General features: G+C 40.5%; 1 protein-coding gene across 5 annotated transcripts in view; it reads right to left on the bottom strand.

Moving 5' to 3' along the window:
* Positions 1–3979: 3979 nt before the first annotated feature.
* IGF2BP2 (insulin like growth factor 2 mRNA binding protein 2) overlaps positions 3980–27264 on the bottom strand; it is a 1003123-nt gene continuing 979838 nt past the window's right edge. For all 5 annotated transcript variants that reach the window (XM_044075951.1, XM_044075950.1, XM_044075953.1 and 2 more), the window contains one exon: positions 3980–7316. In XM_044075951.1, coding sequence (XP_043931886.1) covers positions 7221–7316 — 96 coding nt within the window. In that variant the 3' untranslated portion in view covers positions 3980–7220. The remainder of the gene's footprint in view (positions 7317–27264) is intronic.

Here is a 27264-nt window from a genome sequence, read left to right on the forward strand (position 1 = left end):
TTAGCTATGTTAGAAATCTGGGTGGAAACTCCCAGATATGCTCAGAATTAGTCCAAAATGATACAAAAATCACTGAACCCACAGACATTGCAAACATACTGGCAGACAGGTTCAGTGAAAATTTCTCCCTCCCTCCCCCAAAGGAGAAATATCTATCCCAGCAGAGTGTAGCCTCCCAATCATCTCAAATGCCCAGGTGAGAGCTGCTCTCTCTAAAGCTAAAACACAGCATCAATGGGACCGGATGGTGTCCCCGGCTGTGTGCTACACGAACTCAATGAGGAACTAAACCCACACATAAGGCTGCTGTTTAATCTTAGCCTTACCACAGGATACGTACCCAAAGAGTGGCGTACGGCAACTGTGGTACCACTCCACAAAGGCGGTGCTTCTACGGACCCTGGTAATTACCGCCCCATAAGCTTAACAAGCCTGGTCTGCAAAGCTATGGAGAGGATCATAATGGAACTCATAAATAAAGACATAGGGGACCTACAGACACTGGATCCTACCCAATTCGGCTTTGTCAAGGGCAGATCATGCCTCTTGTACTTGGTCAACTTTTTTGAAACAGTCACCAAGGCCATTGATGAGGGTAAGGCAGTTCACACAGCCTACCTTGACCTTGCAAAAGCTTTCGACACAATACCCCACTCGGGTATCATAGAAAAGCTCACCAGCTTAAATGTAAACCCATATGTCACAAGATGGGTTGCAAACTGGCTCAAGGACAGAACCCACAGGGTTAGAGTTGCTGGTGCCATGTCAGACTCCAAGCCGGTCACAAGCGGTGTCCCACAGGGCTCAGTCCTGGGCCCCCTCTTGTTCGGCATCTACTTTTCAGAAGTGCAGCCAAACATAGGAGGATTGTGGCTGACAAAGTTTGCAGATGACTGCAAACTGGGTGCCATAGTTGAAAATCCATCAGACACAGATATCCTTCAGAGAGGTCTCATAGAAACGGATAACTGGTGCCAGAGCCATGGCCTTAAGCTAAACGCCAAAAAATGTATAGTCATACCCTTTGGTAAAAACAAGGAAACCCCAAGTTACCACATAGGTGGCAATCCATTAAGCACAGAAGAGGTTATCAGGGACCTGGGGACCCAAGTTGACAGTAACCTTTCTTTTGACACTCACATTGCCAAAGTGGTTAGGAGGACCTTCTACATTGCCCACCTGATTATGAAGGGATTCACATCCAGATCAAGGGAAGTCATTGTTCCCCTGTACTCTTCACTTATCAGACCAATGATTGAGTACAATGCCCCATTCAGAATGTATCTTACCCGACACCTGCAGCAATTGGAAAGACCCCAAACGTTCCTCACCAAAAGGATAAAGGGGCTCAAAAATATGCCATATGCTGCCCGACTGAAGAAACTCCAGCTCTATTCAGTCGCATACCGTCTGCTCAGAGGTGACCTGTGCCTGACATACAAGGCCATGTCCAACCCGGAATTAATGGACATGCTCCACCTCAAAAAATCCAAATCCACCAGAGCCACAAGAGCAAGAGACTTAAACCTCAACACGGATATAAATAGGATGTGCTGGAAGGACAGATTCATCACCCAGAGACTCCCTATGCTGTGGAACAGAATCCCGGTCCATGTGAGGCAGAGCACCTCACTGGCTCTGTTCAAGAGGAATCTTGACCAGTGGATGGGAGATCGTAGGTTTACCCCGGGGATCATCTCTGTATCACTGCTGGACAGAGGCACGGCAAACTAATGGGTATAGTATTCTTCAACCTAAGGGGTGGTGAAAGCCACACAACTCTGGCTAGGCTTATAAATGCCCTAGGGCAGATAGCCTAGTATGAACCTATGAACCTATTTGTGTATATTCTCAGATTAATTTGTATTGTATGCCAGCATATCTAATTGTGAAAATGTAATAACGTTTTTAAAAAGCTGAGTATTTCCCTATTTATACAAAATGTTTGAAGAATCTGTTATGTTTTGATACATTTCTAATTGCATGTTTGTGAGGGAGATTCCAAAGTAAACTGTCTGTGGAGAATCAGCTGATCAGTATGTGATGTCATTAGAATGTTCCTAGTTGATAGGTGAGTATTTGAACAGATGACTGACAGGAAAAAAAAACTTTTCAAACAGCTGATTTATTTAAAAAAAAACAGAGTTGAAACTGTTAACCTGGAATATAAAAGAAACTGCTAACGTCAGTTGAAGGGCAGTTAGTTAAGAGTTGCACTAAGTTAGTGCTGTGCAGTGGATACCCGAAAAAGGACTCACCAAAAACTGTAAGCCTGTCTTTACCTTGCTGTTATGTTTTACATTAGAGCAGGGACAGTATTCTCTAGTTAGATTAGGAAAGATTAGTTGTTTAGATAAGAGTTTTTTTCTAAAATGATGGACTGCTATCTTACAGTTTAATTTTATATTTCTGGTGATTGAATTTTGATGTTTATTGAAAGTTACTGATTTACATTTTTTAATAATCATTTTACTTATTATTACATGTTTTTCATTGCATTGTGGCTGGAAAATCAGTATTTTTTTTTTTTTTTTTTTTTTTTTTTTTTTTTTAGAGATTATAGAGTGTTTATACCCGTTTGATACCCCCCAGGTCATCTCAAATGCCTGGCTGCTTCTGGTTATACCTGTCACTTATTTTGATGTTTAACATTTAATAACTAATCATCCTTTGAAGGGCGTGTAGACCTGTCTGACTCTGGTGGCAGCATTTACCATTTGTATTGGGGAGGGTACACAGCTAGAAATCTGTGTCAGGCTTCCCATACGTGTTTGTGTGTATGAAATTTGAATTTATTTTGAGTGCGAGTCAGAGGTCTTAAACTGTAACACATTGCTCTTAAGTGTATAATAAAGGATTACAGTTGGGGTGTACACAGGTATTCTGTTCTGCTCTTAAGGGAAATTGTGGAATTTTACTCGTGTGCTCTGGTGTTTTCTGTGATGCTCTCACAGTGGAGTCAATGGTGAGGACTGAGGTTCCTTAATTATGAACCTGGGTTTTAAGGGGGGGACGGGGACGTTACATGGGATATTAACTGAACGTCACATTATTGGTGGCAGTCCGATGGGATATTAACCAGAAGTCACACGGTGGTCATTTGTGAAACTCTCTCACTCTAGAGATTAGGCAAGCCACTACCATTACAATGTTCAAGGGTCCGATTGACAAATGGACAAGTGTTAGATCACTTGATCTTGAGTTTTTCAACTGTAGGTTCCGGCTAATCTGGTATGAGACTATGAGCCTACATATCCTGCAAAACACTGAAACACAGCTATGTATGCATCAATACATGATTACATTGCATGTGTGTTTGTGTGTGTGTATATACTTGCATACATACACTGATTAGCTTAAAGCCTGGTTTTCATTCTTTTGCAGTACCCTGGTTCCTGAAACATCTTATGATGTATGCCTTGAAATGTTTGGGGATGTTGCACTGTACTCTTCTATTGCACTGAAATCATGTGTGTACTATGTGCATGTGTCATTGCATTTACATATATAAATATCTTGATGCTACAACATGGTTTGAATGCCTTTTTGCTGCTTATGTCATGTGTCTTAACTGTGAAACATTCCATATAACATTTATACCTTACCTGGTGCAATATACCCTTCTCTGTGTTAAGAAATTTTATATTTATTCTGCATATCATGCCATTGCTACATGTGACTCGTCAAACAACATGACACTTAGGAATTCTGAACATGCAATATCATAGTACAATCCCTTTTGTCTGCCAATTCTGCCATCTAGAGTGGATTACTGTTCGATGATAACGTTCATCTATTTCTAGCCCTTGTTTGTTAAGATAATTAGCCTCAATGAGTAAATGAACAACACTGATTATACCGTTAAAGCAAAGTCACTTTGTTGAGCTAAGATTCCTACACTGAAGAATGAAGGACTTCTGTTAAGACACAACTTTCCCACAGCAACAGTGAAAAGGTTCAAAAAGAATGACAGGGTTACTTTGTTTCCCCAAGTTTAATTGTCAAAACCTAATAAAGTTTAACATGATCAGAGCTTTCAGCAGTTGTACAATCCAGCTTTGCTGAAATTTGCAGTTACATGTGATAGCAGACATTAAAAACGGTGGGAGATGTGTGATATGATATGACATCATGCACTTTCCATCTTTATGAAAAAATACCAGACTGCAAGAGCAAGTTTGTTTGTTCCAAACCAGAAAAAATGTAGTACATGATCTGCAATGGAGGGGTTTGGAAATTCACAATACAATTTCTTAAAATACTTTATTATTCACACTGTGTTTAAAACTGTTGTAGTCACATAATCATTCTATGACCAGACTCTACCAGGTAAACAATATTGAAGTGAAAATGTAGCACACCCTTCTGTACCCCATCATATCAAAAAAAATCTTATAAAATTAATTTCCACTTTAACTTGCTCATTTTCAGTTTATTTCAGATTCTTCCCAGTGTGTTCCCTGTGAACTCCTTTTAGATGCCATGTACATATGAATATGATGTAGATGAGCCAATACAGCTGCCCAGCTGTCTGTGTGTGGGTGAGACGTACAGGGAAGTGGGACATACCATCATATGCATCACTTTTCAGCAAAATCATGTAATATGCCCCTGGCTATTTAAGACTATCAAAATGCTTTTGATTTTGTCACATAGCTGTTTAATGCAAATAATTAATGTTGCCACGGCTATGATACAAAAGGGCTGTCTGTAGGACGTAGCTTCCACGATTCCTGTTATGTACAGCCTATACTGCCAGCATTAAGCTGACCTCTTGCATGTCAAACTACAGCTGTACAAGAAGTGATAAGATACACTCTAGAAGTGCAGACATCACTACAATAATGGGAAGCCAGTCTGTCATCCTCTTTTTCATATTCCTGTCAACAAATTTTTTGGAGAGAACCATTGCCATGATACAAGCAGACTTAAGGGACTTTATAACGTCTTTATAATTTGGTTGCAGAGTATGGTTTATTGACTTTAATGGTTTCACTACCACAAAGAAGAGAATAGCTCCAATAGTCAGACTGTGTTACCCACACTATATGTATGACTAATAAAAAAGCTGCAACCAATAAAAAGGGCAACTTGGCCTTTTTTCTCTAACTTGCTTTGCAGATTAGACTTGTAGATTAGTCAGAAAAGGTAAAGGCTAAGTTAATGATATTTACTGTATTACTTCAACAGGATGATTCTGCCAAATGTGCAGACTGTTTCAGGTAATGTCCCACTGTCCCCTCGCTCACACAGCTCTACAATATGAATTTATTTTTTTATTTATTTATTTTTTTTTTACACAACTGCTTAAATGTTACCATTTCCTCTGTTATGGCAGCATGCATGCAGGAGATCACAAAAGTTGAATTTCAAATGAAAACAAAGCAGTCACTGGTATGAACAGGGTACTCTTTTGTTACACTAGACCAGACTAGAAGGAAATGCAAAGAAGCAATACAAGTCCTAAGATACCATTACAGTAATGTCTCCCTTAAAAAAAAAAAAAAAATGGGTAAACACGTTCCGGCTACAGCTGTGTTGCATAATCTTATAGCGGCATTCCATAATCTAAATTACCCAAATTAGAAGTCCCTTTTTCCACCTGCAGATCAAATATCAATTGTGTCACCATATACATATGTATTTTTTTATTTTGCAAGCATATCTGTGTGTGTGTGTTTTAAAATAAGGAATAATGAGTTCAAATAACCGGGTTAGCTGGATATACTTTTCACAGAATACTATTTGCAGTGAAAGGAAACTGGCATTGCAGTCTGTTGGTACAATGGCATGTTTTATGTGATAATCAGCACACATTTGTCCTTCAGCTTAGAAGCACGTACGGTATGTACCCCACTAGAACGCAGTTCTTGGTATTTTTATATATATAAACATTTTTCAAGATTTATCAAAAAAAGGACAATCAGCTTCTAGCCAGAAGAATAACACTACAATATAAGGTTAAAATACTCTGAAAAATTGATTCTTCTGACTGGCAGCTGACATAATTTTTTAAACTCATTTTTATTAAAAAAATAAAAATGCTCAAACTATCAGTTTTACAAGGCATACAAAATCTCTAAAAGGGAAATAAAAGAACTAAGTGCTGAGGTACGAAAAAACGTCTGAGGTAGATCATTTCAAAATGCGCACTGTTCATGCCCTGGGCCAACAACCTCTTTTTTTCCTTTTTCATTTTCGTAAAAACATCATTTCCCTTGAAATCAGATGGCAGTGTCATACAAGTTAAAAAAAAAAATAATAAAATAAAATAAAATTTAGATGAAATTCCGGTCTTCTTTGCAAAAAAAAAACAAATGTTAGGACAGATGCCATTAGAAGTTTTATAACCCAATATGGAAGTTGTTGCTCTTGATATATATTATATTCTTATTAGAACACTGCTTGCCTGGTGGAAAATACAGTTTTGCAAAAGCCAGTTGTGGAACCATGAAGCAAAAAAGAAAACAAAAAGACTGTGAGCTACATAAAGATGAAAGATTGAATACTTTTAAGGGACGGTATCCCTTCTGTTGGCACACACAGGCTTTAAAACTATAAAACTTGACTAATTACTAAAACTCATGGTCCTGCCTTTAAATTACTTCAGGCACCTGTAATCTAGTGTAAAAATACAGTTATTATGTACTGGTGCTGCAGAACTTTAAACAGGCATCCAAACAGACTAGGTTTCTTTTTCTTTAATGTTTAAAAAGCATTTTTCATCTAGGAAAATTCTGAGTTACTTTAATTTTCCAATATATTACTTCTAAAATATTTTAAACACTGCTAATGCTAATGTTTTGCTGGAAGCTGTACACTCAGAACTTACTTTAAAAATCTTTTTTCTATTATATGTATGAATGTATGTACATGTATAAAGGCAGCCTCAAATATACTGAGAAAGTTTTTTAAAAAATTCAGCCTATGTTAGTCCAACTAAAGGGATAACGTCATTGTAGTTAAATATAGTAACATGTAGGGTTTTTTTCTTTTAATTATCAGAAAGACTGCAGATACTCTCAGCACCACTGCTTCTTCCTTAATTGTGATTAACAGGTTTCCCCCCTCTGCACTACGGTCCATAGAGAGCCCCAGCCTTTGGCGACTCATTCATATTCCTTGTCATGTTCTTTGGTTTGTTCCCCATTCTGTCATTCTGTCTCTTGTGTTGGAAGGGCTACATTCATTGGCTGTTGCTCGTTGGTGACCCTTCAGGTTCACTTGCTGCGGTGTGATGTAGCAGCCCCCTGTTGTTGTTTCTGTTCCTGCTGCTTCACCTGCTGTACAATCTCCCTGATCTTCCGCTGTGCAGTCTGCAAAGAAATATGTAACAGTTCAAACTGCTTCATTAACAGATTCTTAAATACTACTCTATTGTTAAATTACAAATCAGTGATACAGCACAACAGCCAATTATGTTAAGAAGCAAATGTTTAGGTTCTCAGATAAACAATCATGAAGCATTAATGAGCTCTTTCTGTACTGTGAGAAGACATCATTTAGAATGACTGACACATGACATCAATAGGACCTTCCTTGGCATGTACTATCTTAACATCCAGAGTGCTGCTCTGGAGAAAGAACCATGTTTCTAGATGAGGGGAGATCTAAGTCAGTAACATTAGTCCTTATTTTCTCACAGCTAGCCATCAAGTTCCTTAGCCAGCTATGATCTGATGCTATACGGACTCATTTTTACTCAGGGAGGAGCACACCTGTAGCAAGGCAGTCTGGTTCCTGAGCAACACACTCATATTTATACTTTCTCTTTATCCTGCCTCCTGCTCAGTTGCCCACCCCACCCACCATCAGCCCAATACAAACCCTGTCAAACAGCTCAATTTCCACCAATTCCTCCTAACACAAACAAGTCATTACCAGTCATCTTCCATTAGAGTTTAAGTTTTGATGATTTTCATTGTCTTTTATCATAAAATGGCAGATTAAGACTATGCAGAATAGGCATATAAAGAAAACCCAGATTGAGTATATTCCTATTTAAGGATTTATGAACAGTTTTATGTGGCAAACATCAATCAATTCTGACATTTGCATCTCCCATATTTATAGTACTGACGTGTTTATAAAATAACTGGAAAGCAGTTATTTTGATAGTTTCAGACAAAATTATTACACTCTTTCAACATTTTTGTTTTGAACTATGCATGAATTTAATTTTTTCCTTGTTCATAAGATGACATAACTGAAAGGTTTAATGATGAATTAGAGTAAAACAAGGTTCTCTATACAAGAAACACCACAAAAGGATAAAATGGTGCTAAAATAAACTTATAACCAAGTAGAAAGCACCACAGTCGAGCTGGATATAGGCAACAGTTTATTCAATTCCAAACACCGAACACAAAGTGAAAAGACCCACACTTAACGCTGTAAAAGTACAAGTAACTTTTCGTCAACTTCATCAGATAAATTTCACAATCCCATAATTCCCTTTATATAGACACACTAATTACAATTAAACCAAATAAATCAATTAATCAATTAATGTAAACAACAGGATGTCATTAAAAACTGTCCTTATATGGTCATGTCAGTGTTATTTTTAAAATCCATTTTACTTTAAGTTGATAAAAATCACATTCATATATTAAAAAACACATCATATTCTTAAAATTGATTTTAAAAACATTTTTTTAAAAAGTCATAAATAACTTACATTTAAATAAAATTTATTTAAACTATAAAATTCATTTAAAAATACAAAATGACATAACTGAAAGGTTTAATGATGAATTAGAGTAAAACAAGGTTCTCTATACAAAGTAAAGAGGTGGAGGGGAGTTTGACTCTGAAGACACAGAGGAGCAAAATAGTTAATATATGGTTAAATTAAAAGGGATTCAAAGCAAACTAGGATGCATGGAATGTGTTGTAAGGAAGCTGAAGATCCAAAAAAATGGAAAAGTAAGGAAATGGGTGCTCTAAAGGAAGGGAAGAACAAGGTTGCGGGTCCATCCAGAAGACTGACATCTGGATGGTCGAAGACAAGGCGAATTGGCAGATACCTGCTGTGGTTTCAAACCCAGAGGTCACAATCTCAGGAAAAGGACTTTTTCCACTAAAGGTGTGAGATATCAGAGTTCAGAATAATTAAGAAGTAGATTGAAGTTGGAGGGGATATTCCATCAACAAAAATAATTCTGATTTTTTTGTCCAAAAATGGTAATCCTTTTGTATTCATAAGTTTGAAAGCAAACATTTTAATCACTGAGTTTCCAAATATAAAACCATGTTGGATCTATAGAAACACAGGAGAGGTATATGAATAAGAGTTCTATGGATCTAGTGAGGAGCTGGATAAAATAGGATAGGTTAAGGAGGGATATCTGGCCATGGAACAAGTCGGGCAGATGTGTATTTGTCTAAGAACAATGGGTTGCACCAGGGTGGTCAGGGCTACATCTAAAACGTTGGTAAAGTAAAATGGCAACAGACATGCCAGAGGTTTGGGGAGGAAACAGACTACATCCTGACATGACAGGTCAGGGGTACGCCTAACTGTTCATGGGAAAGGGTGAGAGAAGCACAGGACAAAGCATTTAGAAAGGAACACTTAAGGGTCATGAGACTTTCATCTGGCATGAAAACATAAATGTGAGAGGAAATGGCAAAACTGAAGCTGAAGTGATGCTTACAAGGACTGGCTGGAAATTGAGATATCAAAGATGGGAGAAAAACAAAATTAAAAAGTCTGGCATGGTACATGACAATCCAGAGGGGAAGAAGGGGAAGGGAAGTAACAGAAGTGTGAGGAGTGGTATGAGGAGAAATTACCTATGCAGGAACTAGAAGAGGGGGAGGAGGGATAGTAGTCCAGAAAGAAGTATATGGGGCAGAGGACAGTAAGGGGTGTTGGTACAGATTTGCAAAAGCAAGGCAGAAATGCAAAATGTAAATAAATGTGCAAATCTGCTTGCTGATGCTTCTGTGGGAAGGATCTCTGGCACAGTATCAGAAGTTGGAATGTGTTGATGGAACTATGTATCTTCACGTCTGAAATAAAAAAACATAAATTTCAAGTAAAAATAAATTAAAAAGAAAGAAAAATAATATAGAAACTACAGACCTTCAGGTTCAAAAGACTTGTCCTGACATTTTTGCAAGAATATGTGGCACTCCAAGATCACAATTATTGTGCACCTTTAGAATGCGACACTTCATTTCCCTAAACTTATGATGGCTATAGTTAAACAGTTCATCTCTACAAAAGGTATAAACATTGATAATTCACCAGTTTTAAAAGAATTATTTTTGCATAATCAATAAGCTACTTTTGGGATAGAATACCAAGATTATTTACTTAAAAAAATTATCCACTACAACTTGAAAAGCAAATATGTTCTTGCAGGGAGAAATTTAAAATAAAGTTTTGACCACAAACATGGTGACTATCAGCTTGCTGCTCCTAATTATCACTAACTGTAGACATCAGCAATTTATCTACCTCTGTCTTTCAAACCCATTTGACAGATGCAGGAATTTAACAGGAAATATTTATAGACAACATCTTCACTGGCTCCAGGAAGCAAACTGTTTTCTCTTCTCATCCCTACAACATGAAAAGCTCTTCTTCACACTCCACGGAGAAAGTACAGTGTGTCACTGCATCAATCACTGAGCTAACTTTCAAAAGAAAGGGTGTACTTGAAGAAACTCCAGAGGGGGTATCTAGTATGTGCAAGTGCAAGAAAATATTCACCTGGTACAGTCCTTTTAGGCAAACTGCACTTCTGTTTTACGTTACCTAAGGACATTCAGACCCTTTACTTCTTTCTATATCAAAGTTTTAAACCCAAACAACTTTCACCAAAGCAAACTTGCTTAGATACTTAGGTTCATAGGCTCATACTAGGCTATCTGCCCTAGGGCATTTATAAGCCTAGCCAGAATGTGTTTGGCTTTCGCCACCCATTTTAAATTTATTTTTCTATGCCCTTTTTCGAGGTTAGTATACTGTGCCTCTGTCTAACAGTGACACAGAAGTGATACCCGGGGTAAACCTATGATCTCCCATCCACTCATCAAGATTCCTCTTGAAGAGAATCAATGAGGGACTCTGCCTAACCTGGACTGGGATTTTATTCCAGAGTGAAGGGTGCCTCTGGGTTATGAATCTGTCCCTCCAGCATGTCCTATTTATTTCAGTGCTGAGGTTCAAGTCTCTCGAGCGAGTAGCTCGATGGGATTTGGATTTTCTGAGGTGCAGCATGTCCATTAATTCCGGGTTGGACATGGCTTTATACGTCAGGCACAGATCGCCTCTGAACAGGCGGTATGCCACTGAGTAGAGCTGGAGTTTCTTTAACCGGGCAGCATATGGCATCTGTTTGAGCCCTTTGATCCTCTTGGTGAGGTACTTTTGGGTTCTTTCCAGTTGCTGCAGGTGTCTGGTAAGGTACATCCCAAAAGGGGCATTGTACTCAATTATGGGCCTGATGAGGGATGAGTAAAGAGGCACGATAACCTCCCCTGATCTAGATGTGAATCCCTTCATGATTAGGTGGGCTATATAAAATGTTTTTCTAACCACTTTGGCCGCGTGGTTGTCAAATGAGAGATTGCTATCAACTTGGGTCCCCAGGTCCCTAATTACTTCTTCTGTACTTAATGGATTACCACCTATGTGGCAATTTGTGGGCACTTTGTTTTTGCCAAAGGGGATGACTATACACTTTTTGGCATTTAGCTTGAGGCCATGGCTCTGGCACCAGTTGTCTGTTTCTATGAGGCCCTTTTAGAGGATGCTTGTGTAGGCTGGAGAGTCGATTATGGCGCCTAGTTTGCAGTCATCTGCGAACTTGGTCAGCCACAGTCCTTCCGTGTTGGCCTGTACCTCCAAGAAATATATACCGAACAAGAGAGGTCCCAGGACTGAGCCTTGTGGGACACCACTTGTAACTGGTTTGGAGTCTGACATGGCTCCAGCAATTCTAACCATGTGGGTTCTGTCCTTGAGCCAGTTTGCAATCCATCTAGTGACATAGGGGTTTATATTTAAGCTGGTGAGCTTATCTATAATGCCCGAGTGGGGTATTGTATCGAAGGCTTTTGCGAGGTTCAGGTAGGCTGTGTAGACCACCTTCCCCTCATCAATCGCCTTGGTGACTGTTTCAAAGAAATCAACCAGGTTTAAGAGGCAGGATCTGCCCTTAACAAAGCCGAACTGGGTAGGATCCAGTGTCTGTAGGTCCCCAATATCTTTATTTATGAGGTCCATGATGATCCTTTCCATAGCTTTGCAGACCAAGCTAGTCAGGCTTATGGGGCGATAGTTTCTAGGATCCGTTGAGGCACCACCTTTATGGAGAGGGACCACTGTTGCTGTACGCCACTCTTTGGGCACATATCCTGTAGTAAGGCTAAGATTGAACAGAAGTTTTATGTTTGGGTTTAGCTCTTCTTGGAGTTCATGTAGGATGCAGCCCAGGACACAGTCTGGTCCCATTGATGCTGTGTTTCTTGCTTTGGAGAGGGCTGCTCTTACCTAAGCATTTGAGATGTCAGGGGGGCAGCACTCTGCTGGGATAGATATTTGCCCTTTTGGTGGGGAGGGGGGGGGAGACGTTTGCGCTGAACCTGTCAGCTAGGATGTTGGCAATGTCTGTGGGTTCAGTGTATTTTTTGTAATTTTGGACTAATTCTGAGCATATCTGGGAATTACCACCCAGGTTCCTAACACAACTAAAGAAAGCCTTGTGATTATCCTTAGTGTCCTGTGCAATTTTTCTCTCGAAGCTGGCCTTAGACAATTTTATGAGTGCCCGTAGTTTTTTGCTAATACTGATCAGTGATGCCTTCCCTTTTTGGGATTTTGCTCCATCATTTAGCAGCTTCCTCCTTCTATTGTATAGTTTGTTTATGGCTGGGGTCCACCAGACAGGATGTCTGCCTTTGGAGGATTCGGTCTTGGTTTTATTTGGGATCGCATGATCCATGCATTCCTGAAGGTGTTTATAGAATGCGTTTATAAAGGATTCTGCGGTCTGGGCCGTATTTTCCACAGGCCCGGGGGCTTTGAAGGATTCCACCTCGGTTTTGAGGAGTGTGAAATTTGCTTTAGAGAAGTTTTCCACTGTGGTTTTCTGGGCAGGGGGTGGGGTCGGGATGTGAATATCCAGTGAGATTAGTTTATGGTCTGATCTTACCAGTGAGGGATACACTTCTGGTCTGGAGCATAGAGTCCCCATATTGGTGATGATCAGGTCCAGTATGTTTTCCCCTCTTGTGGGAGTGGTAACAAGTTGTTCCATAGCATTTGAGTTTATAAATTCTAGAAACCTTTTTGCTAGGGTGTTGGAGCTAGAGTAATGCTCCCATTCTATGTTAGCGTAGTTGAAGTCGCCCAATATAATGGTGTTTGGAGACACCTTCATATTTTCCAGTGTTCTCAGGAAGGCTGAGTGGGGTTCCTGAGTTTGGGAGGGTGGTCTGTAGCAGGCTATAAACTGGAAGGCAGTTTTACCCACTGTTAGTTGCACATGGATAGTCTCTGCTGCTTCGTGCTTTGCCACCAACCTGGAGGTGTGGGTATCTTTGATGAATATCAATACTCCCCCTCCTTTTGTGGTTCGGTCCAAGTTTTGGGGCCGAAAAGCATGGTATGAGGTATAACCTGGTAGTGCTGGGGTGCTCTCGGGAGCCCTGTACCAGGTTTCTGTTACTGCATAGATATCGATGTTCTTCATGCTAAAAAGAGTTTAGAGTGCGTGCATCTTGAAGTTTAGACTTCTGGCGATGAGTAGCATTACTCTTAGTTTCTTATCCCTTGTGATACCTATGGAGGTGGGTTTGTCTTTTGAGCCTTGCCTAAAAAAGGCACTATGGGGGGTAGCAAGAGCCTTTGCCAATAACTGAAAGCCCAGGGGTGACAGGTGCAAGCCGTCCCTAGCGAAGCATCGTGGCTTGTCGAGCATATCATCCCAAGCTGACAGGCATTGGATCCCCTTTGAATGACACCAGTACTTAAGCCAATTCTTGAAATTGATCATCTTGTCTTCATATTGTAGCATCATTCTTGGTGAGGGTAAGATGCTACTCAAGGTCAGGGTCATACCGGCCTGGGCTACATGCTCAGAGAGCTCCTTTATGTCTCTTTTCATGTAGTCCAGGGAGGTACGTCTCAGGTCATTCACACCAGCATGGACAATGACTGAGTCATATTTGTACTTGCCTTGGAGTGACCTGAGTGCTTGTGTTATATGGCAGATCCTAGCACCCGACAGGCTGCTCACCGTGACCTTCTCCTTGTTCAGCCTGGTGAGCGGGACTTCAGTGTGCCTGACGATAGAGTCACCTATTACAAGTGTATCAGGTGTGTTGTTTAGTCTTAAGGGCTGTGACTGTTCGGCACACTGGCTTTGTGAGATATGTGTTGCACGTGTTTTGTTTTGGGGTAGCAGTTGCTTGGGTGTCTGCTTTGGAGGTCTCTGCTGCTTAGGCAGATCTTTATTTAGAGCCTCCGAGTATGTTTTTGTGTGATTATGTGTTTGGTTTGCTGTCGTGGTAGATCTATGTGAGACTGGAATTGTAGTGAGTGTGGTTTCCTTCTCCTCCTGACTGGTTATGCCAGTACTGAGTTGAGAGAGCTTAGCCTCCAGTTTGGCTATATGGTTGCATCTCTCATGTGGTGGAATTTGTTGGGAGGAGGAGAGGGCTGTCTGTGTACATGTGGCAGTTGTAACATTGCCTCAAGATTCCCAGATTCACCAGCTGGACCGGAGAGGAGATTGACAACTGACCTTTGGACATGCTAGAATAATATTGGGAATTCCTTAATTGAAAACAAGGGCCAGTGGGGAGTGAGGGTGTAGTGCTTTTAATTTTTAGTGCTGACTTTTATAATTGCTTTAGTGAGCAAGTGCCAGGTAACTTAAGTGCAATGTGTTACAGGTAACTTAAATGCAAAAATGACAAACAGTAACTTTCTTTCAAGTGAAACAAGGAAATAGAAAGTTCCAACCTTAAATACAGGGATAGCTCATAGTATTAGACTACTGGGTTGCTTAACTGCCATATCCTAGTTCATCTGTCCATTTGATCCAATTGTTGGGACAAAATCTCAAGTTGCCTATTTTCTTGGGTGGCATCATGACCGGATACCTTTCAGAAATAAAGCTGCAAAGGAAGCTCTAAATATGAGATTTAGTCTGTAATGCTTGGCAAATGTATGCAAAATAGACCATATTGCTACAGTACATAACTCATCTAATGAAAATTTTCTGGAGACAGTCAGAGAAAGGACAGATCTTGAGGAATGAGCTCTTGGCTTAACCGGTAAGGTCTTATTTCTGGAAGAGTAAACAATGGTGATGCAATCAGCTATCCATCAGGAAAACGCTTGTTTAGACATTTTCTTGCCCATTTTTTTTTTGGGGGGGGGGTAAAGGATATGAATAAATGAGTATCCTTCATAAAAGGTATATATAAATAAATGTATTATTCACTATTTAAGTAGCGACAAGTAAAGAAGATATGAACTGTGTAAATCTAGTCGCTACACCATGGCTAAACAACTTTATTTATTAACAGCCTTTACGCTAACTCAAAAGTACAACTCCAAATGAGCTTCTGTAAAACTTAGAAGTTTTATTGAGAATATAAAATCATATATAGTCCAGGATTTCTTTCAAAAAACTTTTAGTTTCAATCAAACAAGTAAGCTTTCTGCCATTGTAAACTTGCAATAAAATTGATTTAAGATTCTGAAGCTTGATTTAGTATTCACTCAAACCATCCGGTGCTGGTAACCATTCGGTTCTCCTTAAAATTAGCAGTTCCTTTAAGATCTTTTGTTGCAATAGAGGTCCTGCAAGTACTAGGAAAAGCTCCTCAAAGTTTGAGCAGCTATACACATAAGCTCTATTGACAAAGTCCTTTAATGCTGTTAAGTTACTTTATGCTTCTCTTACACAGCAGAGACTTCCAACACATTTGCAGGAATAATTTCTCTCAAAATAACAGATGAAAATATATAAAACAGATAAAAAACGCTGGCTGCAAAAACATCCAGAATAATCCAAAGGAAACGTCCCAATGTTCATACGATAAGCGCTTTCAGTAAAACCTTCATCAGATAGTGAATAAAAAGGGACTCCATTGCTCATTTTTTAAAAGAAACCTTTAAGCAATAGTAGCCCATTGCACTGACTACACCTCCGATGACACCAATAAGTAAGACCATAAATGGTCTGTGACACACCTCCTTAATCATCCAATAGTAGGTCTCCTAGCCTTCAGAACTGGTTGTAAAGGAATAACATTATTCAGCCCCGGAGGGCGATCTGCTCGCAGATTCACAATACATTTACTTTCACACAATTCCGTTTTGTTATTTAAATCACCTCTTTTATTTCCTACATAAATTTTCTCAATAACTTTAAACACAAAGCTATGAGTAGGAAATCTATAAATATGCAACGCTAATGCATTGTGTGTATCTTCTCTACGTATATCACTCAAATGCCGAAGCATTCTTTTTTTAAGCATTTGATTAGTTTTGCCAACATAAAATGATGTACAGTCTTTGCAGGTGGCCAAATAAATTACATTTTGAGAAGTACATGTGGCTTTACAGTTAAAAATGAAGTCTTTGCCCATGCCTGGATGTTTAAAAATATTGCTAGAATCAATGTATTCACATGCAGAGCAATTCCCACATTGGAAGGTGCCTTTATGCCCCATTATCTTAGGTTTAGAAAATCCATCTTTCGTACATAAGTCTTTTAATATTCTTTTTGTTCTTATAACAAAAATGTGGTCTGTCGCCTACTATGGCCCGAAGTTTTACATCTTGCGTCAAGATTGGCCAATACTTATATATAATATCTTTAATCTGTTTGTTGTCTGTGCTATATGTGATCATCAAACGCATAGAAGACATTCCTTGATCGATCTCTTCTAAATTCACTTCAGGATTCTGTGACTGATTATTTAAGAATCTGCCCATTGTTGAATCTGTATCTTTCTTAGAGTAGCCACGTGTATGTAGTCGTTCTTTCAAATCAGTCATCTCCTGTTGTATATTTACTTCTTGTGTGCATCTTTTTGTAATTTTGGTTAATTCATTTTTCATTATATTGTTCGTAACATGCCTTGGATGCATACTGTTCTTGTGAAGATAGTGATTTCTCCAAGTAGATTTCCTATATAATGAAGTTTGAACCTTTCCTTCACAATCAAGTAAAATATTAACATCCAGGAAGTTCACAAGGTTACGTGAATATTGTCCTGTAAACTTCAAAAATGTTGTTGTATCGTTAAGATAGTGCATAAATGACAGGAATTGGTTCTCATCCCCTTCCCAGAGCAAGAAAAGGTCATCCACAAAACGCCCATAATATTTCACTTGAGCAAACCATGGACTGATACTACTTAAAATGTACTTCTCCCAGAGAGAACTATGTTCACATAACTATTGGCGCAGGAGGTGCCCATGGCAACTCCCCAACGCTGCCAATAGATTAAAGGTCCATAGAGAAAAAAGTTTGTATCCAGAATTATTTCTAAAAGGGAACAGATGAGATTGACGTTGTACTTATTAACTCCTTCTTTTACAGTTGTTCGCCTCACTGCTTCAATCCCATATTCATTGGGTATTGAAGTAAATAGACTTGTAACATCCATTGTAGTCAACAGAAGATTGGTTCTATCCATCAGCGAATCCATGGCCATCTTCAATTTCTTCAGAAAATCATCTGTATCTCTTAGAACACTAGGAATATTAAGTAGTATTTCTTTCAGTTCTTTTTCTACAAACATAGACAAATTCTGTGATCCATCCTTGCCCCACCACAATGGGGCGTAAAGGTGGTTCCATGAAATTTTTGTGTATCTTGGGGAGTCCAGTTATGGATGGAATAGTAGGATGAGCAACATTGAAAAAATTATACTGATGAATGTTTATGCTACCTTCTATTAACATACTATAAAGCTGATCTTGTATCTTTTTCATACTCCTTTCCAATTTACAAGGGTTAACTTCTAAATATGTTGTTCTATCACTTAACATCTCTCCTATACCATTCAGATGAAAGAATAACAATAGCTCCTCCTTTATCAGCAGGTTTTAATACTATTTTCTCATTTTGCTGTAAATTGAACAAAGCTTGTCTTTCTTGCGTTGTTATATTATGAAAATGTTTAGTGTCTTTCCCTGCTCTTAGCTGCTCAACTTCATCATTGCACATACGGGTAAATAAATCTACTGCTGGATGGTTTATGGGAACAAACACACTAGGTTTCTTAAGTGTTTTGTTCTCCATTTTGTTATTCCCATAGATACTTAGTAGAGTCACATTCCTTGCAAAATACTTCAGATCTAATACAAATTCACTTAGGTCTGATTTAAGGGAAGGAATAAAAGTGAGACCTTTCTGTAGTACACTAATTTCTTCTGGTTTCAAAGAATATTCAGATAAATTGACCACTAATGACTGTTGATTTAATTCATAGTTTTCTTTCTTTTTCTGTCCTGACTCATTGCTCTTGGGTTCCTGTAATGGTTTTGTTTTAGGAAAACCAAAAGTGTTGGTTCAATGAAGCATGAAATGCTCCTTTTTTTGGGAGGGTACCTATATCCACAGATTTATCTACTACATCTGCTGAGGTAGTAGCATGAACCCCCGTCATTAAAGAATCAATACTAGTAGAACTAGTTTGTGGGTCTTCCAAAGTTCTTACTGCCACATTCAAAGTAGACTCATGTTCATTAGTTTTTTCTTTCATAACTATTCTTTTATCTGTGTATCTTTGTGGATGTAATTCAGGTCTTCTCTACTCCCTAGGCCATTCAAAGATTCGACCATTTTTGAAATCTGCAATGTCTCTTGATAATTTTTTAATTTTCTGTTCTTTAAGTCTTGTTTCATACATATTGAGATTAAACTGCAATGTCTGTAACTTAGTAATTTGAGTATTGGTTAACTCAAATTTATCAAGTTCTGCTTGTTTATCCTGGATGAAACCCACGGCTTTCTCTTCCTCTGGTTTGAAAAATTCTATTAGTAAACGCATATAGCGAAAAGTAGTCTCTAGGTTTATCGATTGCCATCTTGCCAGTAGCTCAGGAGTAAGAGAAGCATAAAGTAACTTAAAAGCATTGAAGGACTATGTCAATACAGCTTATGTGTACAGCTGCTCAAACTTTGAGGTGCTTTTCCTAGTACTTGCAGGACCTCTACTGCAACAAAAGATCTTAAAGGAACTGCTAATTTTAAGGAGAACCGAATGGTTTAACAGCAGCGGATGGTTTGAGTGAATGCTAAATCAAGTTTCAGAATCTTACATCAATTTTATTGCAAGTTTACAACGGCAGAAAGCTTACTTGTTTCATTGGAACTAAAAGTTTTTTGAAAGAAATCCTGGACTATATATGATTTTATATTCTCAATAAAACTTCTTTTTAGTTTTACAGAAGCTCATTTGGAGTCGTACGTTTGAATTAGAGTAAAGGCTGTCAATAAATAAAGTTGTTTAGCCGTGATGTAGCGACTAGATTTACACAGTTCATAAAAGGTATGGTTCTGCAAAAGTAAAATCGGAGTTGCCTGTGAACATTCAGGGTATGCAACACATTCTCCTTTATTAAAATGGTTAGGAAAGAATACCGGAAGATATATTAGTTGGTTCAGATTTGCCACTGATGCTGCTTTTGGAATAAGGGATGGGTTGGTCCTCCAAGCAACTTTTTCTTTGTGAGCTACCAAGTACGGCAGCATGGAAGACGAGGCATTAAGTTCTGAAATCCGTCTGGCTGAGTAATAGTGAGAAACAATAGAATTTTCCAAATAAAAACCTTAAATCCACAGAAGCAGCTGGTTCAAATACAGGTTTTGTTAGTGCTTCTTATACAAAATTAGGTAGTAGCTATGTAGAGGCAGGATCTTTTAATGGGGGACAAAGACAATGACAAAATAAACCTATGAGGAAGGTCTGGAAAAGTTTGTGTGAAGCCAGGGAGTTATTCTGGAACCCAAAATGGAAATCTGAAATGGATGCCAACTGCACTTTAATGGTGGCATAATTGGAGCCTGTCTCATAAGGGATGAAAGGAATTTTAACGTGCACGGAATGAAGGCAGTAAAGAGATCTAAGGCCTGTTCTATGGTCCATACACAGAAATGCTTACATTTACTCTTGTAGATTCTACAAGCAGACTGTTTTTGAGAGGCAATCAAGATAAGTACTATTTGGGGCAAGGAAGGGTCTTTGACAGTTATGGAAATTGACCATTATTGTCAAAGATCAGGGAGGAGTAGCTGCTGCTATATTTGGTGTTGGAAGGACAGGCAGAGAGATCACAGCAGGCTGTCCCCCTAAGACTAAATATCACGGATGGATTGAGGGACCACTCGAGGCATCAGGATAGACCAGCTGAGCCTGTATATTAGACAGCTGACTTTTCCTTGAATAAGCACTGTGTTTAGAAAGTGATGCAAATCTATTGCCTACTACCAAACTCTCATCACCGTTTGGCAAAGGAGGAAGGACTTGGTTCCACCCTGCTTCTTAATGGACCACACAAAAGACATTCTCTGACTGTATAGCTATCAGTCAAGAAAGGAGGTTCTGAAATTCCTGCAACACTAGAACTACCTCGGTCTGCAGGATGTTGATGTCTAGATTGGCCTCTGTTGGTGTCCAAACTCCTTGGAGGAGACAATCATCTAGACAGGAATTAGTACGGCAGCATGGAAGACAAGGCATTACGTTCTGAAATCCGTCTGGCTGAGTAATAGTGAGAAACAATAGAATTTTCCAAATAAAAACCTTAAATCCACAAAATTCCTGTCATTGTCCATGTTGGTGTGAATGACCTGAGACGTACCTCCCTGGACTACATGAAGAGAGACATAAAGGAGCTCTCTGAGCATGTAGCCCAGGCCGGTATGACCCTGACCTTGAGTAGCATCTTACCCTCACCAAGAATGATGCCACAATATGAAGACAAATTCAACAATTGGCTTAAGTACTGGTGTCATTCAAAGGGGATCCAATGCCTGTCAGCTTGGGATGATATGCTCGACAAGCCACGATGCTTCGCTAGGGACGGCTTGCACCTGTCACCCCTGGGCTTTCGGACAATGGCAAAGGCTCTTGCTACCCCCATAGTGCCTTTTTTAGGCAAAGCTCAAAAGACAAACCCACCTCCATAGGTATCACACGGGATAAGAAACTAAGAGTAATGCTACTCAATGCCAGAAGTCTAAACCTCAAGATGCACGTACTCGAAACTCTCCTTAGCATGGAGAACATCGATATCTGTGCAGTAACAGAAACCTGGTTCAGGGCTCCCGAGAGCACCCCAGCACTACCAGGTTATACCTCATACCATGCTTTTCGGCCCCAAAACTTGGACCGAACCACAAAAGGAGGGGGAGTATCGATATTCATCAAAGATACCCACACCTCCAGGTTGGTGGCAAAGCACGAAGCATCAGAGACTATCCATGTGCAACTAACAGTGGGTAAAACTGCCTTCCAGTTTATAGCCTGCTATAGACCACCCTCCCAAACCCAGGAACCTCACTCGGCCTTCCTGAGAACACTGGAAAATATGAAGGTCTCTCCAAACATCATTATATTGGGCGACTTCAATTACCCAAACATAGACTGGGAGCATTACTCTAGCTCCAACACCCTAGCCCAAAGGTTCCTAGAATTTATAAACTCAAATGCTATGGAACAACTTGTTACCTCTCCCACAAGAGGGGAAAACATACTGGACCTGATCATCACCAACATGGGGACTCTATGCTCCAGACCAGAAGTGTATCCCTCACTGGTAAGATCAGACCATAAACTAATCTCACTGGATATTCACATCCCGACCCCACCCCCTGCCCAGAAAACCACAGTGAAAAACTTCTCTAAAGCAAATTTCACACTTCTCAAAACCGAGGTGGAATCCTTCAAAGCCCCCGGGCCTGTGGAAAATACGGCCCAGACCGCAGAATCCTTTATAAACACCTTCTATGAACACCCTCAGGAATGCATGGATTATGCGATCCCAAATAAAACCAAGACCCAATCCTCCAAAGGCAGACGTCCTGTCTGGTTTTCCCCAGCCATAAACAAACTATACAATAGAAGGAGGAAGCTACTAAATGATAGAGCAAAATCCCAAAAAGGGAAGGCATCACTGATCAGTTTCAGCAAAAAAACTACGGGCACTCATAAAATTGTCTAAGGCCAGCTTCGAGAGAAAAATTGCACAGGACACTAAGGATAATCACAAGGCTTTCTTTAGTTATGTTAGGAACCTGGGTGGTAATTCCCAGATATGCTCAGAAGTAGTCCAAAATGACAAAAAATACACTGAACCCACAGACATTGCCAACATCCTAGCTGACAGTTCAGCGCAAACTCCCCCCCCTCCCCACCAAAAGGGCAAATATCTATCCCAGCAGAGTGCTGCCCCCCTGACATCTCAGATGCTCAGGTAAGAGCCGCCCTCTCCAAAGCAAAAAACACAGCATCAATGGGACCAGACGGTGTCCCGGGCAGCATCCTACATGAACTCCAAGAACAGTTAAACCCAAACATAAAACTACTGTTCAATCTCAGCCTTACTATAGGATATGTGCCCAAAGAGTGGCGTACAGCAACAGTGGTCCCTCTCCATAAAGGTGGTGCCTCAACGGATCCTGGAAACTATCACCCCATAAGCCTGACTAGCTTAGTCTGCAAAGCTATGGAAAGGATCATCATGGACCTCATAAATAAAGATATTGGGGACCTACAGACACTGGATCCTACCCAGTTCGGCTTTGTTAAGGGCAGATCCTGCCTCTTAAACCTGGTTGACTTCTTTGAAAGTCACCAAGGCCATTGACGAGGGGAAGGTGGTCCACACAGCCTACCTGGACCTCGCAAAAGCCTTCGATACAATACCCCACTCGGGCATTATAGATAAGCTCACCAGCTTAAATATAAACCCCTATGTCACTAGATGGATTGCAAACTGGCTCAAGGACAGAACCCACATGGTTAGAATTGCTGGAGCCATGTCAGACTTCAAACCAGTTACAAGTGGTGTCCCACAAGGCTCAGTCCTGGGACCTCTCTTGTTCGGTATATATTTCTCGGAGGTACAGGCCAACACGGAAGGACTGTGGCTGACCAAGTTCGCAGATGACTGCAAACTGGGCGCCATAATCGACTCTCCAGCCGACACAAGCATCCTCCAAAAGGGCCTCATAGAAACAGACAACTGGTGCCAGAGCCATGGCCTCAAGCTAAATGCCAAAAAGTGTATAGTCATCCCCGTTGGCAAAAACTAAGTGCCCACAAATTACCACATAGGTGGTAATCCATTAAGTACAGAAGAAGTAATTAGGGACCTGGGGACCCAAGTTGATAGCAATCTCTCATTTGACAACCACGTGGCCAAAGTGGTTAGAAAAACATTTTATATAGCCCACCTAATCATGAAGGGATTCACATCTAGATCAGGGGATGTCATTGTGCCTCTTTACTCATCCCTCATCAGGCCCATAATTGAGTACAATGCCCCTTTTGGGATGTTCCTTACCAGACACCTGCAGCAACTGGAAAGACCCCAAAAGTACCTCACCAAGAGGATCAAAGGGCTCAAACAGATGCCATATGCTGCCCGGTTAAAGAAACTCCAGCTCTACTCAGTGGCATACCGCCTGTTCAGAGGCGATCTGTGCCTGACGTATAAAGCCATGTCCAATCCGGAATTAATGGACATGCTGCACCTCAGAAAATCCAAATCCCATCGAGCTACGTGCTCGAGAGACTTGAACCTCAGCACTGAAATAAATAGGACATGCTGGAGGGACAGATTCATAACCCAGAGGCTCCCTTCACTCTGGAATAAAATCCCAGTCCAGGTTAGGCAGAGTCCCTCATTGATTCTCTTCAAGAGGAATCTTGATGAGTGGATGGGAGATCATAGGTTTACCCCGGGTATCACTTCTGTGCCACTGTTAGACAGAGGCACAGTATACTAACCTCGAAAAAGGGCATAGCAAAATAAATTTAAAATGGGTGGCGAAAGCCAAACACATTCTGGCTAGGCTTATAAATGCCCTAGGGCAGATAGCCTAGTATGAACCTATGAACCTATGAACTTGGGAATACGTTGCTTCCTTTGAGTCGCAGATGGGCTGCAACTACTGCCATGCATTTGCTGAACACCTGGGGGGGGGGGGGGTGTAATGAAACTGAAGAGAAAGGCTCTGAATCTGTAGAAAATGGTTTCTAGACAACAATTCAGAAACCTTCTAAACTCCTTTGCAATCTTTACATTCAGCACATCCAGTCATTTCCTTCAGAGAATGGAAAACTGCTGGCACCATGACTATTCTGAAAGGTGTCTTTTTGACAGAAAAACTAAGTCTGCAAAGATCCAGAACTGGACTGAGGTCCTTGTTCTTCCGTGGTACTAAAAAGAATATGGACGTTTCTTGACCCTAGCTGCACTGGTGAGACCTCTGGGATGGCTTTTTTTCCCTCAGGATGATGGAGACCTATCTTTTCACTGCTTGGAACTAGTGAGGTGGGACATCTGAAGTGTTGTAACTGTTTGGAAGGGAGACAGGAAAAAGGTACAGTACAGCTTATGTACAATATCCACACGAGAGATAAATGACTCCTGACTGCCTCCAGAGATGGATAGTCTGGTAAACCTTCAGGAATGCTGGATTTCTTTGCCAGAAAAGGGAGCCTGAAATTCCCGATCCTGCAGATTCTGCGACCTCATAGCTGGCCTCCATCAAAGGGGCTGCTTTTGCCATGGCCAACCATGTCTATTCAGGAATCAAAGGTCTGGCACTGGTGTTTCCTGAACCAAAGAGATTTGTAACCCTGAGGAATCTCATATCTACTTGTCCATGGCAGTGTCTTCCACTTCTTGTTCACACCTTATTACTTTATCTTTTTTTCTTTCACTGTAGGTAAAAATAATACAGAACCATCAATAGTCACTGTTGAAGGACACCATGGCTAGCTCTGTCAAACTCCACTGGAAGTGATTCATATGTGTCAGGTAATTCAACTCCCTCCAAGTGAACGTGCCTGAGGTGTAAGCTTGCTTCCCCATCCCATCCACTGCTCTAGACTCTTTGTTAGGTGAATGGACAGGAGTTGACTCAGTCAACTCTCTCTTGGTGGCTACTGCAAGTCACTGAATCGACCAGTGCAGCCTTGCTTTAGGTTGGTGCACCTTTTATCAGTATTTTTTTACAGATTGTTTCAGTAGTGTCTGGTTCCTGCCTTGCCCTCATGGTGGCCAAAATCAATAAGGCAATTGGCAGGAAGGACCACCCAAGAGGTAAATGGTGCAGAATATTATGCTTCAAACAGCACTTTCTCATCCATAGAGACAGCTTGTCTGCTTGACAAGTTCCCCTCTGTCAAATCAATTTGTGAATTTTGTCAAATGTGGTATCTTCAGGAGGAGACTGCAGGAAGCCCACTCGCACATCCAAGTCCATACCTGACATTAGTGACACATCCTCTTCTTGGGGATCACCAATTGTGACAGGTCAGAGTCCATGGAGAACTCTGTGTGAACCTGCAGTAGTTCTTTGAAGTCTCCCATTCTGCTCTATTCTTGGGAGTCATGATGACTTGGCTTAAGAGCTGAAGGAAAGGTGTCACAGGGTGTAACCAGTATTGGTGGAGACCGTCATTCACCTGGAATGGCAGGCTATCATCATCTCTATAATCTTAAGAGGCAGATCCAGAATACATCAGCATTGGGAAACCTCACCCCCAGAGCAGCTGCAGTCTCCACTGAAGCAGAAGTGTATGCCACCGAAGAGGGCACACAGGCTAAGTGGACTCAAACAGCCCATATATGGAGATTGGCGTCAAGGACTCAGTCACCAAAAACATCTCCAAGCTAGCTGGTGCTGAGGACTGTGCTGAAAACCAGCCAATGAGCAATCAGTCTTGAGATACACTTAATACTGACAGAGTGCACTGGACACAAGTAAGCTAGTGCTGAGTTAAAGTATCTATCAGCTCTAAACAGACATGTTGCAGAACCACTTGAGGGGAAAGCGGCACCACAGAAGGAGCTAAAAGAAGTGAAGGGGGTAACCCAATCAATCCTGGAAATAGGGATGACATCTTAATCTGTCTGCAACTTCAAAAAATTACCTCATCCTAGGTTCCCAGTCAGTGCTCGTAATGTTGTGGAAGGGCCTTACAAACTCAAGTGATGCAGCAGAAGATGGCCTGGAATAGAGGAAATGGGGAGATTTCTTTCCGAGGAGTGTCTATTGAAGGTATTTAACTGGGAATTTACCCTAATGACAGACAATGGTTTCTGAAGACAGAGGAGGAGATCCTCATGTCAGCATCAGTGCAGAAAGAGACTGGGTTTTCTCCTGTCTAAAAACTTCAAGATATGAGGATGCCCTAGGTTCCCTGGGCTCTCTCTTCCTGTCTTCTCTATCCATTTTCTTCTCCTGCCTCTTTTCTGGCTTGCTCCAGGATTTGGTTGGCTGTCTAGGGGAATAAGCTCCATTAAAATCAACTTATTGTTGCTGTCCAAAAGTGGCCTAGGCCTGAAGTCCCTGTAAATGCTACAGTCTGCATCCAGATTTTCCGATCCCAGATGCTCCATGAATAAATCATGCGTGCCCTTGGGCAGAATTTTGTGACTGCACTTAGTTCTCTCTAAAACCTTTCTACATAGTAGAAAATAGTAGTGCACTTAGCATTTCACCAATACAGGTGCCAAAACTTCTCAAAAAAGCAATATATATAAATATCAGAGACAAGAAAGAATTTCTACTTTTTTGAAAATGCTACGCTGACAACCTAAGCACCAGGTAGGAGACTAGGCAAGGTGAAACAACAGAGTTTTGGAAGTCAGGGTACTAATACTGCCCAAATGTTGATATCCTGAGAGAAATGTTGAGGATAATTACCTAGAAATCAGAAATTAAGTAAAAATTCTGAAAAAGTAATGCAGCACCTATATGATGCCACAAGAGCATCCATTCATAATGGTGGCAAATTAAATCTAAGATTAACAAGGGCATGGGGAATTATGAAAGGAAATCAAGGCTAGGGGCACTAGCAGATGTTCAAGTTGGCTCAAACAAGCATCTTGGTACCCAGCAATCAAATCAGACGGATGGATGGACGGACGGATGAAACAGGATCCACAGTTTAGAGATGATAGTTCTAATTTTCTAGATTCTAATCAGATGAAATGACAAGCATAAAAAGCATGAAAGCTTGTCCCACATCCCATTCAAA

The sequence above is a fragment of the Protopterus annectens genome, chromosome 6.part1, assembly GCF_019279795.1.
Source record: "Protopterus annectens isolate FY-2018-M chromosome 6.part1, PAN1.0, whole genome shotgun sequence".
NCBI lineage: Eukaryota > Metazoa > Chordata > Ceratodontiformes > Protopteridae > Protopterus > Protopterus annectens.